At 36.7% G+C, this 18,381-nt stretch overlaps 1 protein-coding gene across 1 annotated transcript in view; it reads left to right on the forward strand.

Annotated features, from left to right (window-relative positions):
• Nucleotides 1–18,381, forward strand: part of EYS (eyes shut homolog) — a 1,185,765-nt gene that overhangs the window by 393,166 nt on the left and 774,218 nt on the right. The window contains 1 exon segment of the mRNA XM_032484469.1: nt 12,611–12,870. Coding sequence (XP_032340360.1) covers nt 12,611–12,870 — 260 coding nt within the window.

An 18,381-nucleotide genomic window follows, 5' to 3' on the forward strand; every position in this document is an offset into this window, starting at 1 on the left:
GGAAAGCCCAAAAGAATGGGACCTTCCCCTGGAGGCTGAGCTGGACAACAGCATAAGTGCCTCATTGAGGGGATCCAAAGTGAATGCATTCACCTTCTTTGTGGGCAAACACCATGCATAGACAGATCTTAGTATGTAAAAGACAAATAAAGCAATAAAAAAAAATGGGTTGCTACCCCATGCTACAGAAAAAAAATAAAAGTAGGATTTGAAATTAGGAGGAAAAGCAAAGCACTGGAAAAAAGTTGTTTGATTCTAAGAATATTGCATGCTCTAAGTGAAAAAGCTACTGGTACACCATTAGATTAAGAAAAAAAAATTCCATCTCTTACTCAACCCACTAACTACTCAGTACTTCCATAATTAATAATAATAGCCTTAATCAAAGTGCCCACTAAATTCCAGGTACTTCTCTAAATATTTTGTAAGTAGCAGCTAACTTAGTCTCTACTTGAGAAAGATATTTTATTGTCCCCATTTTTAGGGAACTGAGACTCTGAGAAATAACCTTCTAACGTTTACACAGCTGCTATAATAAAGCATTTGCAATCAGAATATCTGAACTTCTATGTTTCATTCCACATGTCTTACTACTTTTTGCAAGCTTCTAAAATTTCTCCAAGTATACAGAAGTACATATATGTGAACATTGTGATACTATTGGAATCAAGTTTGTAATAACCTTTAATGAAAAAGAATATTAAAATGAATATATCTGTATCTATGCATGACAGGGACATTATGCTAAGCACCAGAAACTGACACATTGAAACTGACTATACTTCAATTAAAAAAAAAAAAGTACTTCATCTGTTACAACAGCAGCAATCCAGCTATTACTTGGTTGACCTTGAATAGTTCATGGCCATCTTCAAGGTGATGCGGGGTTTTTGGTAGGGATCTGGTGAACAGAGTGGAGAAATGATAGTGGACCCTTCTTTTATCTTGAAGGTTGGTACCATCTCTGTTTCTTATCCAGAGTGCTATGTTATTTTTAATTTACAGTACTGGCCAGAGGGTGGGAGTTTAAGTGAAGAGATAGGTTCGAAGGCTTCCAGTTTTCATTCTCTATAGTTCTAACCACCAAGTAGAGAAATGATGTGAAGATCTACCAAGTAAAATGTTAGCCCATTTCAAATATATCTGCAGGGACTCGGAAAATGACAACAGGAACCACTGGACCCATAGTGAGCTACCCCTGAGCCAGGTGCATTTATTACCTTGCCTCTGCATGCCCCTCTTCTAGCACCAAGACACTGAAGCTTCAGAAACCTAGATGTCAAGGACAAATTGAACTCAAGCCCAACATTTTGGAAATGTTTGTCATTCTTTCTCTTAAATGTAGTTACAAAAGTAAATGGCCATAGGTCTTCTTAGTGGAATCATTACAGTATCTTGTAGGGTGTTTTTTCCTGGGCACCTGGCCTCTCCTTCAATCAGTGGATTTGGGTTCTGGAAACTGGTCAAGGGATCCCAATTATCCATTCTTAATTTATCTGATCTATCCTGCGCCTGGAGACAACGTGTTCTATTAAGTGTCTCCATAGTTCTCTGAGGATCTGCACCCCCAGACTGCCTCTCTAACCTTGGGGATCATTATAATCGTACCCTGCTTTCTCTGATGGTTATGTGCCGCCCCCTGGTCTTTTTAAATCCCAGAATCCTATCATCCCTGATACTTACAAGTAGTTAATTTTGGTAGTATGATCCTCTATAATCAGGCCTGGCCTCCCGGGAATAGCCAACACTAAGCTTCTCATGAAGTTGATGCACCTCTAAAAACCATATGTCTTATCACTTTAATAAGAAGGATGGTCTCCAGGTCCTCCTGCAGAACATGGTCACTTTTGTGTGACTTTATGTAAAATACATCTTTTCGCATGCTCGTTTCTCTTAGCTTTTGATTTCTTTTTTCCATGGTTTGCTGTGATGATTCTTGTATTACTTCTCTAGTTAGCATGGACCATCAATTTCTCCAAGCTCCGAAGGATTGACTACAGAATTTCAGGAAGGAAATAGGATCGTAGGTATAAACACTTTGCACATAACCCCTGTGACACAGAGACCCTCGAGTGACATCCCTTAGAAGAGATTTCTCCACCTCCTTTTTTTCTTCTCCTTTTTTCTCTCTTCCCCATCTCTGCTGCTCTTATTTCTTTTTATAATCTCTCACTTCCTTTAAGAATAAATAAATATGGGTGCTTTCTAGATTCTTTGAAAAGGAAATATTCTACAACCTTATATTTTAATGGAATCGTAGGTCCATAATGATTTCTATAGCTCTAAATACTTAGCTGTTTTCTTAAGTAGGTTAATTTTCATATATATTTTTGTCATTGGCTAACCCCAATTGTACTGCTGTTCATAATTAATTGCATTGTATGTGTACAGCCTAGAACTAGGAGTATATGATTGGCAATTAGAGTATATATTGCTGATACATAATACTATGGAGATTATATATAATATGTGTGTGTGTGTATGAGATAACAGATATAGCATTTATTATAATGCTAGTCCCAACAACAAACCAAAGATTTATTCATTTCCTACTTCCTTCTGTACATTTTCTAAATGTACAGAAGTGTTTTGCCTTTGGTTGCTCTGTTGATTTCTTTTCTGAGACTTAAAATCTGATGTTTATTCAATTTGGAGTTGAAAATGTGTCTCCCTGTAAAACTTCTGACATGTGCACATCTAGGGATGATTTTACAAAATATTCTCAAATTTGTTTAAGCTCCATCTCTCAGGACTTTAGCTCTTTTAACTAACACACTGTATCCTGTTTTGTCTTCTAAATGTCCACCTCCTACTCAAATGGTACTTGAAAGAAAAACTTACTTATATACATCTAGAGTTTTTATTCCCAAACTGTATTTAAAAGACTGTGTGTGTATTTTTCAGGTGTTATTTGAGTACAATTTGAACATAATTGTGTGTGTATAGTTGATAACTATTATGTATTTGATTACACATGCATACATATACTTAAATTTTAGGAAGTAAAAATGTACAAGTACAAATTTATCTAAATATGTAGGAAATTGTATTTAAAAGCAGACTTTCATTGACTTGTCTAAAGGATTTATTTTGGGAAAAAGAAAAAAAACAGTGCCAGAAATAACGCTTATTTGCTCAGGAAAACTGACAGATCATCAATTTTCTGTGCTTATACACACACTTGCACACACACACACACACATATACAAACACCATCAAAAATGAAACATAAAATATAAAAATTTACACATTTTAAATGTAAACTGAGGTTATGGTTTAAGTTGATTCATATAAGTGTCCCTGTGAGCCATGTTTATAGCATTAGCCATATTCCTGAATCAATAGGTAAACTCACAGGATGGCAGCCTTTAGTCTTGTAGTCAGCACTTTTATATGTATTTTATTTTACCTTATTCGAATTAGTGTTAGTCATTTTCAAGATTAATTTCTTGTGCTCACTGTAGCTCTAAAAAAAGAAACCTACTACCATCTGATCATTTGTCTCAGTGGCAAATGCTCTGTTCTTAAGGTTTCTATGTTGTAATGACAATGGAAAAAATGGGCAGCTGCTCTTTGTGTCTGACCCATGGCTGGCTCTGGTTTTCTATTCCCAGATTTAAGGATGTAAACTGGGGTTTTCTTCCAAATACAGTATGAGTTCCATCAGAGTTACTTCTTCTGGTTCTGAGTGTGAGTGTCCTGGAGGTTCGAGCCAAGGCAGCTTCTGCCTCTGCTTGGCTGGTACTTCAGCTTCTTGTTCTGAGATGAAGATGCTCTGAATCTTGAACAAGCTTGGAGTTGTTTTTCCAAGCTGCTGAGAGCATCTTGAATTCAACAATTGTGAAAACCTCTATTGATCAATTGTCTTCTTATACAGGAGATGAGATCATGTAGAATACTGGAAACATGTAGATAATTTAAATAGAATTATACCAAGGAAATATCCAAATAGTTCATTTACATCAAAATGAACGTTGCTTAAAAATATAGAAAATTCTCCCAGTATAGATAAATGTATTATCTAGTATTATGTATATACTCTATTTATAAAAGATAAATATTCTGTGTCCCACATTATAAAGTATACATCTCTTGAATATATATATATTCAAGTGACTTGATAAACTTGTTAGACTGGATAGACTTGATAGACTGGATAGAAAAGATCTTTTCCTATTAATATTAAAACAGAAATTCTTAAATTCATTTAGAATATGTACTCAGTGTTCTAACCTTCACTCTCAAAAAAATAAAAATAAAATTGAAAAGATTTGTTGTCTATCAATCAAGTGCTTGTCAGGTGATCAAACTAGAAGAATTATTTTCTACTTATTCTTTCTCATTCAAAGATTCCATAAAATATTGAAGAATATATCACACAAGAGATGGCTAATTTTGTATTATTAATAAATTAAATTTGTATTTCAGTAAAAAGGCCAATGTTGAACTTAATTGATGCTAAATTATTCCTGGCAATACTTGCTAAATTGGCCCTTGAATTTGTATTACAAGCTTCATTTTTCCAGAGTCCCATTGTTGGAATTTCTTACATATAAAACAGTATCTTAAATCAAGCAATTAATGTAAGTTACTGTGTAGTAAGCATCAGTACCCTCTCCTCCTCTCCCGCTCCCATAGCTATCCTTCCCTATCTCACCTGATAGCACCATTTTCTCTGCAACACTGAAGCTAAAATCCACCGAGTCCCCCCCATTACCCACTCGGCCTCATTAGCGTGTAATAATCATTGTCCAAGTGTAACAGGGAAGAACAAGATCTTTTCCTTTAGCTCTAACCCTGGGCTCTGTTTCCAGTGCTCAGTCATGTTGGATCTGCACCTTTTGTAAAAGAATGTTGCCTAGAGCCTGAAATAGGCAGGAGAGCCCATTCTCAAGGCTCTGACCTTTAAGGGTGTAACACTTTCCCATTCATATTGAGATAGAAGTTTGTAGAACAGAGAATAGCATTGTCTTGTTAGAGGTTTACAGGAACATCATCATGACCTGACCTAGGTGTCCAGCTGCAAGAACAAAGGATTCTGACACCAAGAAGTTTGCAACAACCAACCACAAACCCTCCTCTTTTTAGTATAAAAGGAACCTGAATTCTGACTTGGGGAAAATAGTTCTCTAGGACATTAGTCTACCATCTTCTCAGTCTGTCTGCTTTCCGAATAAAGTCATTATTCCTTGCCCCAACACCCATCTTTCGATTTATTGGTCTGTCCTGCAGCGAGCAGAGTGAGTTTGAACTTGGTAACAGATTTTGGTGAAGCCAACCTGGAGCCTTGCTGCTCATGGCCAGCTGGCTCCTGTTGGGGAATTTTTAGGTAAGGCTCTAACAGCTTCCAAAACCACATGTCCTGAGGATCTTCCCTTCAAAATTCCCCTACACAGCACTGGCTGCCCCAGAACTTGGCAGCTGGAGCAAGAAATTGACATCTGGGAGCTGATGGGCTCCATACAGAAGGGTAGGTTGCTCCATTGTGTACAGTCAGAAACTTTATCCGTCTCCACTTAGGGCTTTTTTGTCCAGAATAGGCTTTTTTTTTTTTCCTTCTTCTTCTCTTTTTTTCTCTCCTTCTTCTTCTTCTTCTTTTTCTTTTTCTTTTTTTTTTTTTTTTTTTTGTATTTGAGTGGGCTACCCTGTTGGAGATAAGAAATAGTTGTTGGACTTCTACCCAATTTGTTAGCCAATTCGTTTGTTTCTTTAGATGCTAGTATTTGTGTGTGCTGTTTGGGTTTTATGTGTGTACCATTTGCATTTTGTTTGTCTTGTATTTGTCTTAAAAATGGGAAATGTTTCAGCTATCACTAAAGAAAGTCCTATGATGCACATTTTGGATAAGTGGTCTGATTACAGCTGTGAACCCACGCCTAAGAAAGATTAACAATCTGTGGCCAGAGTACCTGTTTGGATCTCCACAAGGGGTTTATGCAGAGTTATCTCCATATACTGCCACCCTTGCTGTGTTGATTACATCGTTTTTGGTCCCCTGTGTCATTGGTGTATGTAAAACCCCAAGACCAAACCTGAACATTTATTTAGGGTTTTCTTTTTGTCCTTTGGTTTTTCATTTCATTTTGTTTTGGTACCATTTCTCATTGATAGCCAAGTCATTTTTGTGATATTTAAAACTTTTACTGATGCCAAATAAGGAAAGCAACAGAAACAAACAAAACCCTGTCTATTCTTGTCCAAGAGTGGGACATTCCCAGGGAGAATGGAAAGTTTCCACTTGGTTCCTAAAATCAACAAAAGCCTCAGCCCAGGATTCAGCCCGGTTGGTTGGTGCCAAGGCAAAATAGAGGGGATAAGTTGTCATTTATAGTTTTAGAATACAATGCTGAGGAATGGTGGCCTTTAAACGGCTCCATACAATCCTGCAACTATAGACATTCTGTAAAATAGGGGGAAAGAATGATGAAACCCATTTGTGCTATGACATCAGGGAAAATAAGTAAAGGAAGGCAATGAGAGTTAGGATGCACTTCTTCAAACCTTAACTCCTCCAGCTGAGCCGGCTGTCCCAGCCACTCTGGTCGCCCTGCCAATGTATCCACCCCTTTCTCTGCCTCCCTTTTCTGTACAGCCAGCCCTAATTCTGGACACGGGGGCTCAGGAAGTGGTTGGACTGGCTCCCCCTCCTTATGGGAATCAATTAGAAAATCCTGTGTTAGTTCCTGGGGCACAGGGGCCTGGTCTGGTGTCATCACCTAACACCTGACAGGGCACGCAGTTTGGACCAGGAGCCACTCCTGGCACAGGACGGTTTCCCCTACACCACTATCCCATAGGGGATCTAAATGCAAACGGCCAGCAGGCTGGGTTTAACAAAATTAAAGAAATCCAGCCAAAACCAAGTGAAAGTCTCTCTGAATTTTTGGCAAGAATTTATCAGGTCCACGGCAGGTCTCAAGGCTCGTAAAAATGTTAAAATGGTAAATGTGAGAAAATTAAGAAAATCAGATGGTGCACTTGGAATAAACCCTTCTCAATTGATAGATGCTGAGTTTTAAAGTGTTAAACAATAGGGAAACGCTCATTTTGGAAATTCATCACTTTACCCAAGGTGACTTTACATCCTTCATCATCACCTCACTCAGCTCGTGTTTTGGCTTCCTTGACCCTATGCTGCCCCTTTTTGTTTTGGAGAAGTTTAAGTTACCAGCTGGATGTGTGAGACGGGTATTCCTGGCTTTGGTGCTATCCTGCATCATTTCCTCACCGCCACTGGGACTACTCAATGATAAAGTGCCACATCTAAAAAATGGCTTCTGGTTTTTGGCAACTTAATGACAGCAGGGTGCTACATGCTCTGAGGACCTGCCCCAGTCTTGCACGTTAAGAGGTGATGGCCATCCAGGAAGTGCAAGGGAGGCACTCAGGTGACTTTCAAGAGAACAGCTTTGTACTGATGTCAGCAGCTTCCATTAACTTAGTTCCATGATATGCTATTCTGTCCTTGGACCCTTTTTCCCCAAGGAGGCTGAAAAGCAAGAAGCCAACAATACAGTTATTGGTATGATCTTTGGATGCTACACTTTGTTTGACTTCCTGGAATCTTTGGCGTTTAGAAAACATCTTGTACCTACTGGAGCAAAATTGATGTTTGTAGCAGGAATGTCTGTCTCCGGAGGAGTTACAGTTCTCTTTGGTGTATTGGACCAGGTTCCAGAAGCACCAGTGTCTATTGCTATGTGTTTTCTAGGGAAAATAACTGATGCAATAAGTTTTACTGCAGCAAATAACTGTATCTTCTTCTAGCCTTGCAAAGGCTCGTCCAAATAATGTGGCTCCAATATTGGGAAGTCTTGGAACTTTTTCTGGGGTAGGATGCATGCTAGGGCTTCCTGTGGGTGGCTTCTTGTATCAATCCTTTGCCTATGAGGTGATGAGGTGCCTTTTATTTTTCCAGGATGCATAGTTCATGTATATTTTACCTAATTATGAGTCTGATCCAGGAAAAAACATTTTTTTTTTTTTTTAAAAGCCAGACAGGGAATTCAGGCAAAGCTTTATCAGGACTCACGCTCCAGCGCGAGGGAACAAAAACAAGTAAGAGTTGCCCTTGCTCACTCCCTGAGAGGAGACGAGTTTGTCCTTAAATGGGGTGAATGAAGGTGTGGATGGGTGGGTCAGGCCAGGGAGGGGCTGGCTTAGATGGTCTGTCCACCCGCTTGGCGGCAGGAATAATGCTCAGTGCCCTGACAGTTCAGAAGTGGTAGTTGGTTTGGGTCTTTTTGTATCTTATTATTCATAATTTGTCCCCCACTGAGCTTGCATGAAGTTAATTTTTGTTGCTTATAGTTTGTTTTGTTGTTGTTGTTGCTTGAGGAAATATTTTTCCAGGTGCAAGCACTCCAGTAAAGGGGTCCCAGGTCGCAAGTCCCAGCCTGTCTCATTTATAAATTTTTACATCCTAGCATTTTCATGCTGTTATTCAGAGTAATGTTTATCCTGTTTTCCACACTTAATGTTTGCTAATAAAGTAAATGGTTATTTTGAAATAAATTATACCAGTCTGAATGAGCTAAATGGTCTCCCACTTTTTTTGTCCCAAGATGATGGCAGTGGTTCGTAGCAACCATCTTAAGATTCATAATTAATATAGTTTTGTTGATGGCACACCTGATGCTATAGCGAAATAAATGAACAAATAGGTGAATGGATATAACAATGAAATAAAGAATGAAAGACTTAGTTGAATAACCCATATATATATATTTTTTGAATAACCCATATTTTTTATTTCTTCCTTTTTGTATGCCCTCAATTTTTAAGACATTAAAGAAAGAATACTATTTATATCATTCAGTCTTATCATTTCTTTTTCACCAGCTAGTTTTGGTTGGAATTTTATTTTGCACATAAGTAATGGCTATAACAAACAGTAAGTGATCTAGTTTACAAGAAAAGTTTCTTTTGAATTATGTACATTAGATTTGTATTTATAAGATTATAGCAAATATCTAATATACAAAACATGTTCAAATAGCTAAATATTGCTGAACAATATTTGGTCACTGCATATCAATATTTATGGTAAGATAAGCATATAGAATGATTAGCATTCAGAAATTGGAATCTACTAAAACTTTTTAAATCAATGAACTTCTATAATGAATAGTCTTTTTGCCCTTTTTTATAACAACAATGCTACTCTATTTTCTATTATTAGCATTGGTAACTTAAATCAACATTTAAGAATTGTAATGTTCTTACTTACAAGGAATTTAATGTATTTTATGCCAGTGGATTTTTGGTTCTCTCTCTAGAGAAGACAGCAAATTAAAATACATTAATCTACTTTTAAGTACACACTAAATTAGTTTTCAAGTATTTACTCCTGGAAATTTTATACTTGAAAAGTCACAGAGTATGTGTTTTTGCTTGCTTATTTTTTTAATCCATAAAGACTCTGCCTCTTGCTGTGAGTTTGGAAATCCCTGCCAGATCACACTGAATCCTGAAATTATTTCATGGCACACCTAGAAACCAGATTGAAGCTTTCACATAAAATATGTTTTTCCATCCATCAAGGACTAGCTTCTCTTACATGTACTAAAGCAAGTTCAAATATATAAATGTGTAGACCTGATTTTCAGCTACTCATAGGGACTCTGTTTCTTGGAACCTTATTTCCCACAAAATATCTGTTCATCTCCATAGGCCTTGGACTCATCGGTCCTGCTGACATACGGGTGGCCAGATGCTTTCTGGGAACCTGATCCTTGTAAGGATCCCTCATGAAATATCGGCCACCTGTTATTTGAGACAAAAAAAAAAAAAAAAAAAAAAACAAAACAAAACAAAAAAAACCCTTCAGTGCATGTGCTGAGCATTCAAGCATTGTAGGTTATTCACAGAGAAAGCTTTTAAAATATTCAAGTTGCATTTACCTACCTGTGAAAGAATACGAGAAAAAGAAAAACAAATAGTGTGCGTTTGTGTGTATTTCCCTTAAAAATCATTTCAAGTAAAGTAAATACACTGAAGCTATTTTATTGGGATTTGGTTATACCTAACTTTAACATTTTTTTTCATAAAACATTAAATGGTCTTATATTGGATTTGAAACCTGCAAAAAAAAAAAAAAAAAAAGGGAAACTGGGATGAGGAAGCCCGGGTTTCAGAGCTCAAGTTTGCTAACCACATGACTCTGGATAAATCACTTGTCTCCTTTGTACTCCTAGCTATCTCATTTGCAAAGTGAGAGTAAGAATAGCACCGCTACTTATTTCAAAGTTGTTTTGGAAGTGTCAACTTGGATAATACACTTGACAGTTTTAAAGTTTTAAAATATGATGTGATTGGACAAGTGAAAATTACCACTAGAAATTGAAGCCGTACTCATTATTGAGATATATACTACATTCAGGCATAAATGGGGTAACAAATGATCTTTAAAATTCTGAGATAGCACCTAGTAACCACTGTGGGTTGCTAGGCATTGTTGATTTAGGCTTTTATACACTTTTTATTCATTATCTCGTTTAATCTTTACAGCATTTCTCTGAGATTATCAATTTCATTAAGCTTTCTAGCCCTCAATTTCCCAAATGAAAGAATTCAGTTAAGTCAATGGATTTTAGCCAAAGATCTTATATTAATCAATATTTATAATATTTTCAACATACATTATGTCCAGATCTCATATGGAGTCAGATTTGTTCTTTTCTATTATAAAAAGGTACCCTGTAAATAATTATACTAAATCAATAGGCCTCAGCCAGGACTGTCTAGGCACACGAGGATGGATAGGCACCAAAATAATGTCATTTTTTTTTCAGGAAAAAAATTAAAATGTCAAGTCTTTTTACTCGTTCTTAAGGGAAATATATTCAAAATAGATTTTCATATTTCAAAGCTGCGAATTATTTCAGTTGTAAGTTGGCCTTTGTGCGAAAAGAGCTTACAAAGAAATATTCAATTTGCATAGTAGCAATTTTTCTGCACATTACCAAATTTAAAAAAAAAATGAGCTGTAGAATCCAGTTGTTATATTTTTTTTTATACTGGGTTTAATTTTATTGAACTAATAAATACATCATTAGTCAATCTTGCCTAAAATCATCTTACCCACTATTTATTTTAGTATTTGTTTCAATGGCAACTATTTCTACTTAGAATTCAGTTTCAACTCCCAGCTGAAACTCCCTCCTCACTGTGTTGGTATTCTCTCTCTGTGTGTTTATTAACACAGAAGGGTCTTGGTGTTCCCAGCTCTTTCACACTGCAAATGAGGCAATTTCCTTTTCTCTTTCTTTCTTTCTCTCCTTTCCTTCCTTTCTTCTTTCTTTCTTTCTGCCTTCCTCCCTCCTTTCCTTTTCTTTTGTTTGAAGCGAGATATTGCTTATCATGAACAAGTTAGATCTTTTGACAATGTAATATTTTTAAAGTTATCTTAAATATCTAATTTATTAGTGAAGTGAGGCTAAGAATAGCTCTTCTACTTATTTCAAAGTTAAAGTATCAAATTGGATAATATATTTGACAGTTATAAAATATGATGTGACTTGACAAATGAAAAGTACCACTAGAAACTGAAGGAATACTCATTGCTGAGATGCATATTTTATTTAGACATAAATAGGGTAACAAATTATTTCCAAAAATAATTCTTCTAATATCTCCCGTGCTTTGTTCACGTTGTGTTGCTTGCGCAGCAGTGCATTACTCACCATCCTGAGCTCTGCTTGCCAAAGGCTGACACAGACTCTCTCTCTGAACCTACCCATGCCATAACATTGCCTTCACTCGCCCAGCTGATCGACAATGGTCACAATACTCAGGTTGCGTTATCACCTGTCCATTTCCCTCATTTGAATAATGCTGTATGAGGAAAACCTTTTTTTCCTGCCCTGCTAAAATTCTCCTGCTCTTAAGAGCAAAACTAGCCCAATTTGATGGAAAATATTTGGGTAAAGTGCTCTCTGAAGTCAAAAATGTCAAGAGAATGACAGATGCTGGATGGCTGAGGGTTAGATTGAGCTGCAGTCTGTGATGTACAGACAGCATCCAATTGCTTTACTTTTTATTTTTTTGCTTTCTCTCCCACTTTCTACATTATTCAAATATTAATAGAAAAGATGTTTTAAAGCAGACAAAAACTGAAAGAAAAACAGCTGCTTAACATAAAGGAGCTCCTTTTTACATGTACTCTGGTGATTTTGAGAATCACATGTTGTTAAAGACATTGAATTAAATATCATCTCAGGCTTATAAACAATGATCCCATCTGCAAAAATTAATTTACATAAAACAGATGATTGAGGAAATATTCTCAACTGGTAATTCAGCTCAATAATTGCTAAAATTTGTAATCAGTAGCAATGTTGATCTCAGATATGTCTCAGCGGCCTAACTATGTGAAAAGTTTACCAAATATTTCTTAAATCTTATTTCAGCCAATGCTGTCAGTTTGGCCAAAATATACATTAAGTTGTCTCGGAAAATTAGGCAAATAATATTTTTAAAATATGTATAGTTTATTAATCTTTATATAAATGAGAAAATATCATACATACATCCGTGGAATAATTACACTGAAAATGTGAAGAACATATTTGAAACAGAATAGTTCATATTTCTAAAAATTTTATTTCAGGTGTGAATGTGCATCTGGATGGACTGGACAAAACTGTAGTGAAGAAATAAATGAATGTGACTCTGACCCGTGCATGAATGGAGCTCTTTGTCATGAATCTTCCATCCCTGGACAATTTGTGTGCCTCTGCCCACCCTTCTATACTGGAAAATTCTGCCATCAGCACCATAACCCCTGCGATCCACTCAGTGATCCTTGCCAAAACAACTCAACGTGCTTGGCTTTGGTAGAAGGAAGTCATTCTTGTGTTTGTAGAGAAGGTAAGAGTTTATATTTGTTTTAATGTTTTATTTTATTTTTTTTTTTTTTTTTTTTTTTTTTGGTTTGTTTGGTTTTGTCCCTGCAGGCTGGTGGCTTCTTAAGAAGGGGTGAGAGAAAAGTTATATACAGGCGACTATCTGACGCCAAATTCAGGTAATATAAACAAACAAGGGAAATTATCTAAAAAGTTAAGGTAAACAGCATGGAGGAAAGGGCGAAAGGTGAGACTTTGTAGCTTTGGCTCTGTTTTGTTTTCTTTCTTTCTTTCGGAAATCCTCTCTTAGTCTTTGTTGACAGTTTGTCTTCCCTGAATAATCTTGTCCATGTAGTGGTCCTCACAACAGCACTTAGAAATGGGCATAGGTGTTCCCAGGAAAGGGACTCCAGTTATACAGATAATAGCGAGTGTGACGTAAGTCAAGGTTTGTACAGCTTTATGGTAGGATTATGTTACATTCTATACTCTCATGTCTTATGTTTGCAATATTTCACAAGAAAAATATTTTTTAAAATCTAGCCATCTATTCCCCACTCTCACTCACAGAAAAGGGTAAAAAATGGCATAAAATCTCACAAAATATTAGTCCATCAGAGAGTGATCCTGGGTGATAAAGTTTGGGTATTTTTCATCTTCACAATGCGTTTTCTTAAGCTGTATTAGTGAGATTCACAATCAAGTCACTTATCCTGGAAGATCACCATAATTTGGTGAGTTTCAGGTGCTGAAATGGGCAACCTGGAAAGATCTGTTACCCCAGGCACACAGTCAACCCTGCTTCCTGTCTTTGCACCTCGATATTTACTTCTCCTGTTCACTATAACTCTCTTATTAGGAAAGTTTGAGAAAAGTAGAAATAATATAATAAAATATAGAAAATAATCTAATAATGATAATAACTAGAAGAAGAATAGAAAATATCTCGTGATAATGATGATACTAATAGAGGCTATTTTTCACCAGATTTTATAATATTGTTTTTAAGAATAAAGCATTATGAACTAAAGGAAAAAAAAAAAAAGAAACGGGCATAGGTGTAATCTATGGTAATCAAATGCTTCACTGTATCTTTTCCGCTGGACTCATCTAGACACATCACTTCTTTCTGTGTAGATTGCTAACCTAGTATCATGTGACTGCAGCTGCTACTGTGTACTGTAGGAGAGAGCCTATGTCAGAGGCTGGGCAGCTCAAAGGAGCCCCTGATCCCCAGACACACAGGAAGCCAGGCTGAGTCTGGCTTTCTGGGTCATATCCACCAGTAATTTAATTGAATATCACTAAAGACAGTTGATTGGGATCTCTTCAAATGTAACTGAGAGAGGTCTAGGTAATTCAGATGAAGTGAGAGGAAATGTTTACTGCTCCTGCTCCGCTGGCCATGTTCGAGCTACTGCCATCTTCAGCAGGAATGCTTCTGCCATGCAACTGGCATGTGGTAGGGTTCCAGCATGACTGGAATGTGTCAGAAGCATAATATAAAAACCACATTGTGTTTGGAGGTCTATTTGTTTTCTAATGATAAGCTTATGGGCTCATGTCTCTTTCCTCGTACTGGCTCTACTAGAACAGGGTCCTTTAAAGATAGGGGCAATGCTTGTGTAGCCTTCTGTCCAAGAAGGCCGATGTAGACTGCATCCGTTAACTAGTTATCTTAATCAAAGAAATTTCCCTTTGATTCTAAATTCTAAAACTTCCTGAGGATTTAAGGTAATCGGTTATAATGATACAAAGGCAGGTCCGTGAACTTGTGTACAGGACAGAAACTTCTGGGCTTTCTGAGGGATTAGAAATAGAATTTGAAAAGCCATTAGTCATTGTTTTTTGTAAAAATGACATGGGATTTATAGAGTATGTAACAGGGGCATACAGAGCATACTAATAGATGTTTTCAGGAATGAGGGAGGAAACAGAGTGAGCATAAAATGTGAGGGGAGCGCTGATGCCCTGAAACTCCAGTAATTATGAAGTAGATAATAGAATACTTTTCCTTTTAATAAAGATTGAGAATGAAATTTTGCAAAAAAAAATTCAATAGCAGCAGAAGAGCTGATTTATTCAGCAGAATTATTCCATGGTGCTTTACTTACCCTGCTACTATATTCTCAGAAAATAAGTAATCGATAAATATTTATTGGGAGGCAGTAGAATATTTCCTCAATTTAAATAAAACCTCCTCTTTTTTCATCAGAAATAATTTTCTGTAAGATAGGTATTTTTTTCAAATCAGAATATTTTTGATACTTCAATTCATAAATTAAATTCATTTAATATATATATTCTATATACATATAATCTAGCGAGATTCCTTTCCTGTTGTGGGATGAGGGAAAAATTAATTCAGAGATATCATAAAGGCTTCTCACCACCTAACAACTAGTAATAAGATTCCTGTCCTCATAAGCACCTAAAAAAATATCTTGGGGACAATTTAGATTTCACCATAGTGTGTGAGCAAAATCGATTATTTTTTTCTTGGAACGTCATCATTCTACACAAGACTTTAGAGAAATAAGATTCCTCAAATCAGTGCTTTGAGTAGAGTGACAGGTGGGCACAGTGAACCCTGTGTTTATACCTTTCCAGTTGTTAATTGGCACAAAGAGATGTTGGAAGTGCATATCATTTCTAAACTATTTGATTTCATGAATATCTATGTATATATCTGAAATTGAAAATACGTTTTTAAACTTAAAAATTGTAGGAGTGAGTTACTGTAAATCTCTTAACTACTCTAAAAAGGTTTACTTAATTAATATAGCCTTTCAACCTCTGTAGCAGATCAAAACTAAAGTCTGCAACATTCCTGTAAAACACTAACCTAGAGTTTTCAAAAGAGGTTGACTATGGAAAGTTTTAGACACTGTGCCCTAAGTTACTTGAATAGCTGTTATTTAAAATAAGGTCTTTGTCAAAGCCATTATGTCACTTTTTAAAGAAAATGTTCTAATCTAATTCCATTTTTAAAAATACTGAAATTTAAAACCACAAAGAATCCCACGTCTTAACATTTTAGAGTTTGGAAGCAGCACTGGAACTCTTTGCAAGTTGCTGGTGTTTTTCAAATGAATAGAATATGGCAGGTTCTTGGTAAAAGTGACTGAAGGCTTAAAGTCTGGGAGTTTAGCATAGACATAATTCTGAAATGCTGTTCACAATTTTTAGTCAATCCCTAAATTTTATCATAATGTAAATATGAGTATAAATAAAATCCTAGAGCTAGAATGATGTGACTAACTACTAGACAACTGAATTATAAATGGTATTAAAATTTACCCTGAAGAACCAGCGAACGGAATAACTGGTTTTTTGACTCACGCCAAATCGATTGCTCAGCAGGTAATATACTTTGGTTAGTGTGATTGAAGCTTAGAGTCAAAACAATCTGATCTATTTTGGTGCAAGGTCAACTCCAGAGTAAAACACCAGAACTCCGGTGAACATGTTTTGCAAAAGAAAGTAAGGGCAATGCTTCTGCCTTCTGATTAGAACTGAGGTGAGTTAATTTGGTCTCTATGAACATTGAACAACTTCTAGTGGAAAATAAGTAGGCAGAGTAACATTTAGCAGGAATAATTCAATACACGTTTGTTTTATATATAACCCTATTTATTTAAACAACTTGATTGAAAAATCAGTGTTTTAATAAACATAAAAATAGTGCACAGAAAGATAAATGTAATTTTATAGGATTCTTGGAAACAAATGGGAATTATTTTCAGCACCCCGAATGGTGTTAGCTTTGATGATTTAGTGTGCAATCAATTTACACATCTCAACATTTATTTTATAGTACATATAATGCTTTTTTGCCTTTCTAAATAAACTGTTCTCTGTACACAACACACATCAGTCTTGCAAGACATGTTGGTAGTATTCTAGAAATCTAAATTCTTTAGGTTTATTCTTTATTAACTGATTCAGTAAACATGTATTGATTTCCTACCATGTGTCAAGTCTTGAGACAGGTCCTGGAGAAATTAAACATGGCAACAACATGCTCTCAAAGCTTTTAAAGTTCAAGGAAGAGGCACATAAGTTAACTAACCAATAAAATACGATGCTGTAAGAACTTTCCCATTTATGACAGAGACACGCACAAGCAAAGAGGATCTGAGGGTGCGTACCCGGATTTCTTGCTGACTGTGACAACTCTGAGTTCTGGTGCACGTGATCCCTAAGAGACGTCCCAGCAGCCTGGAGCCTTAGTTGCCCACAGCCATAACCTTCTCATTCAGCCAATCCCTGCCCTCTTGTATTTCCCCCACTGCCTTGCAATAATCCCTGGGATCTCAATAATTTGTATGCAAATCACTTATCTCAATTCTTATTTTGGAAGAACTCAAGCTAAGACACATAGCAGACCCCAGCCCTCTGGCAATTATGGCCGATCCAGGCGTGAGCATGGGCCTGGGATAGTGCCACGCAGAGCCCCGTCCTGGAATAGGTGCCGAGAGCTTTCTCTTTCTGCCAGTGTTTCCGTTGGTGAAGGCAACACAGTGCTTCCTTCACATGGAGATCAAAGTGCAGGAGGAGAGAAAGGGTTGTGAACAAACTTGTCCTGGCAGCTCCTGTAGTTTTCTCTTGCCAACTGAAATAAATGCACAACCTAAAAATTTAAAGTTATGTTTTATTCGGCAGACATTTCTGAGGACTCCAACCCCTTGGAGCCCGGGATGGCAGCCTCTCAGATCACTCTGAGGGACTGCTCCAAAGAGGTAGGAGAAGAGCCAGGATATATAGGAGTTTTACAACAAAGACCAGGTAGTTGGAACATTAAAAGATTACTTGTTAACTAAAGAAAACCAGGCATCTCAAGTTAAAGAATTCAGTGCTTTTCTATTTATGGGAGGAAGCAAACATTTGGGCTCATTGAATTCATTCCTTTGACAAGCACCTAGCTATCTAAGGCCAGGATCCTGTCCTTTCTTATTCTGAATCCCCTCAGGGTGCACCATTGTGAGTGGCTGCAGAACCTGGGCTGCAGGCTTGTCTTCCCTGGGGGGTGGGGCAGCCGCTGATGACTTGATGGCTTCAGCCTTCTTTGTTTACTGATGTGGTCTGCAGTATTTTTTGTTTACACTCCTCAGTTCTGAAAACTCCCTGGTATCCTTCCCAGTTAGGTTTCCCAAACATCCCATTTCTTATCAAAGTTGGTGTTTTCTGTTTGTACTGTATGTGATCAAGAGTAATGTTCAATGGATACTGTGAAGGGAAAGCGCTAATTAAGGAGAGGTTAAATAAACTGAGTTCAACTTCAGGTAGAAATGGAGTATAAAAATGACAGGAGGGTTACAGGGGGAAAGGTGACTTTGGACAAAATACACACCAAAGTCCGTGTGTAGAGCACACGGCAGTCTCTGTACTAGCATGTGTGTGTGTATATGAGAGATCTAAAAGCATTGCATGCTTAAAATATATCTTTTTTCTAATCTTCTCTAAGAAGCGTTATCTTTCTACTTTGAATTATTTCTAAGTTTATAGGCAAGAATATCATCCTATCAAATACTTC

Source organism: Camelus ferus, chromosome 8 (genome assembly GCF_009834535.1).
Source record: "Camelus ferus isolate YT-003-E chromosome 8, BCGSAC_Cfer_1.0, whole genome shotgun sequence".
Taxonomy (NCBI): domain Eukaryota; kingdom Metazoa; phylum Chordata; class Mammalia; order Artiodactyla; family Camelidae; genus Camelus; species Camelus ferus.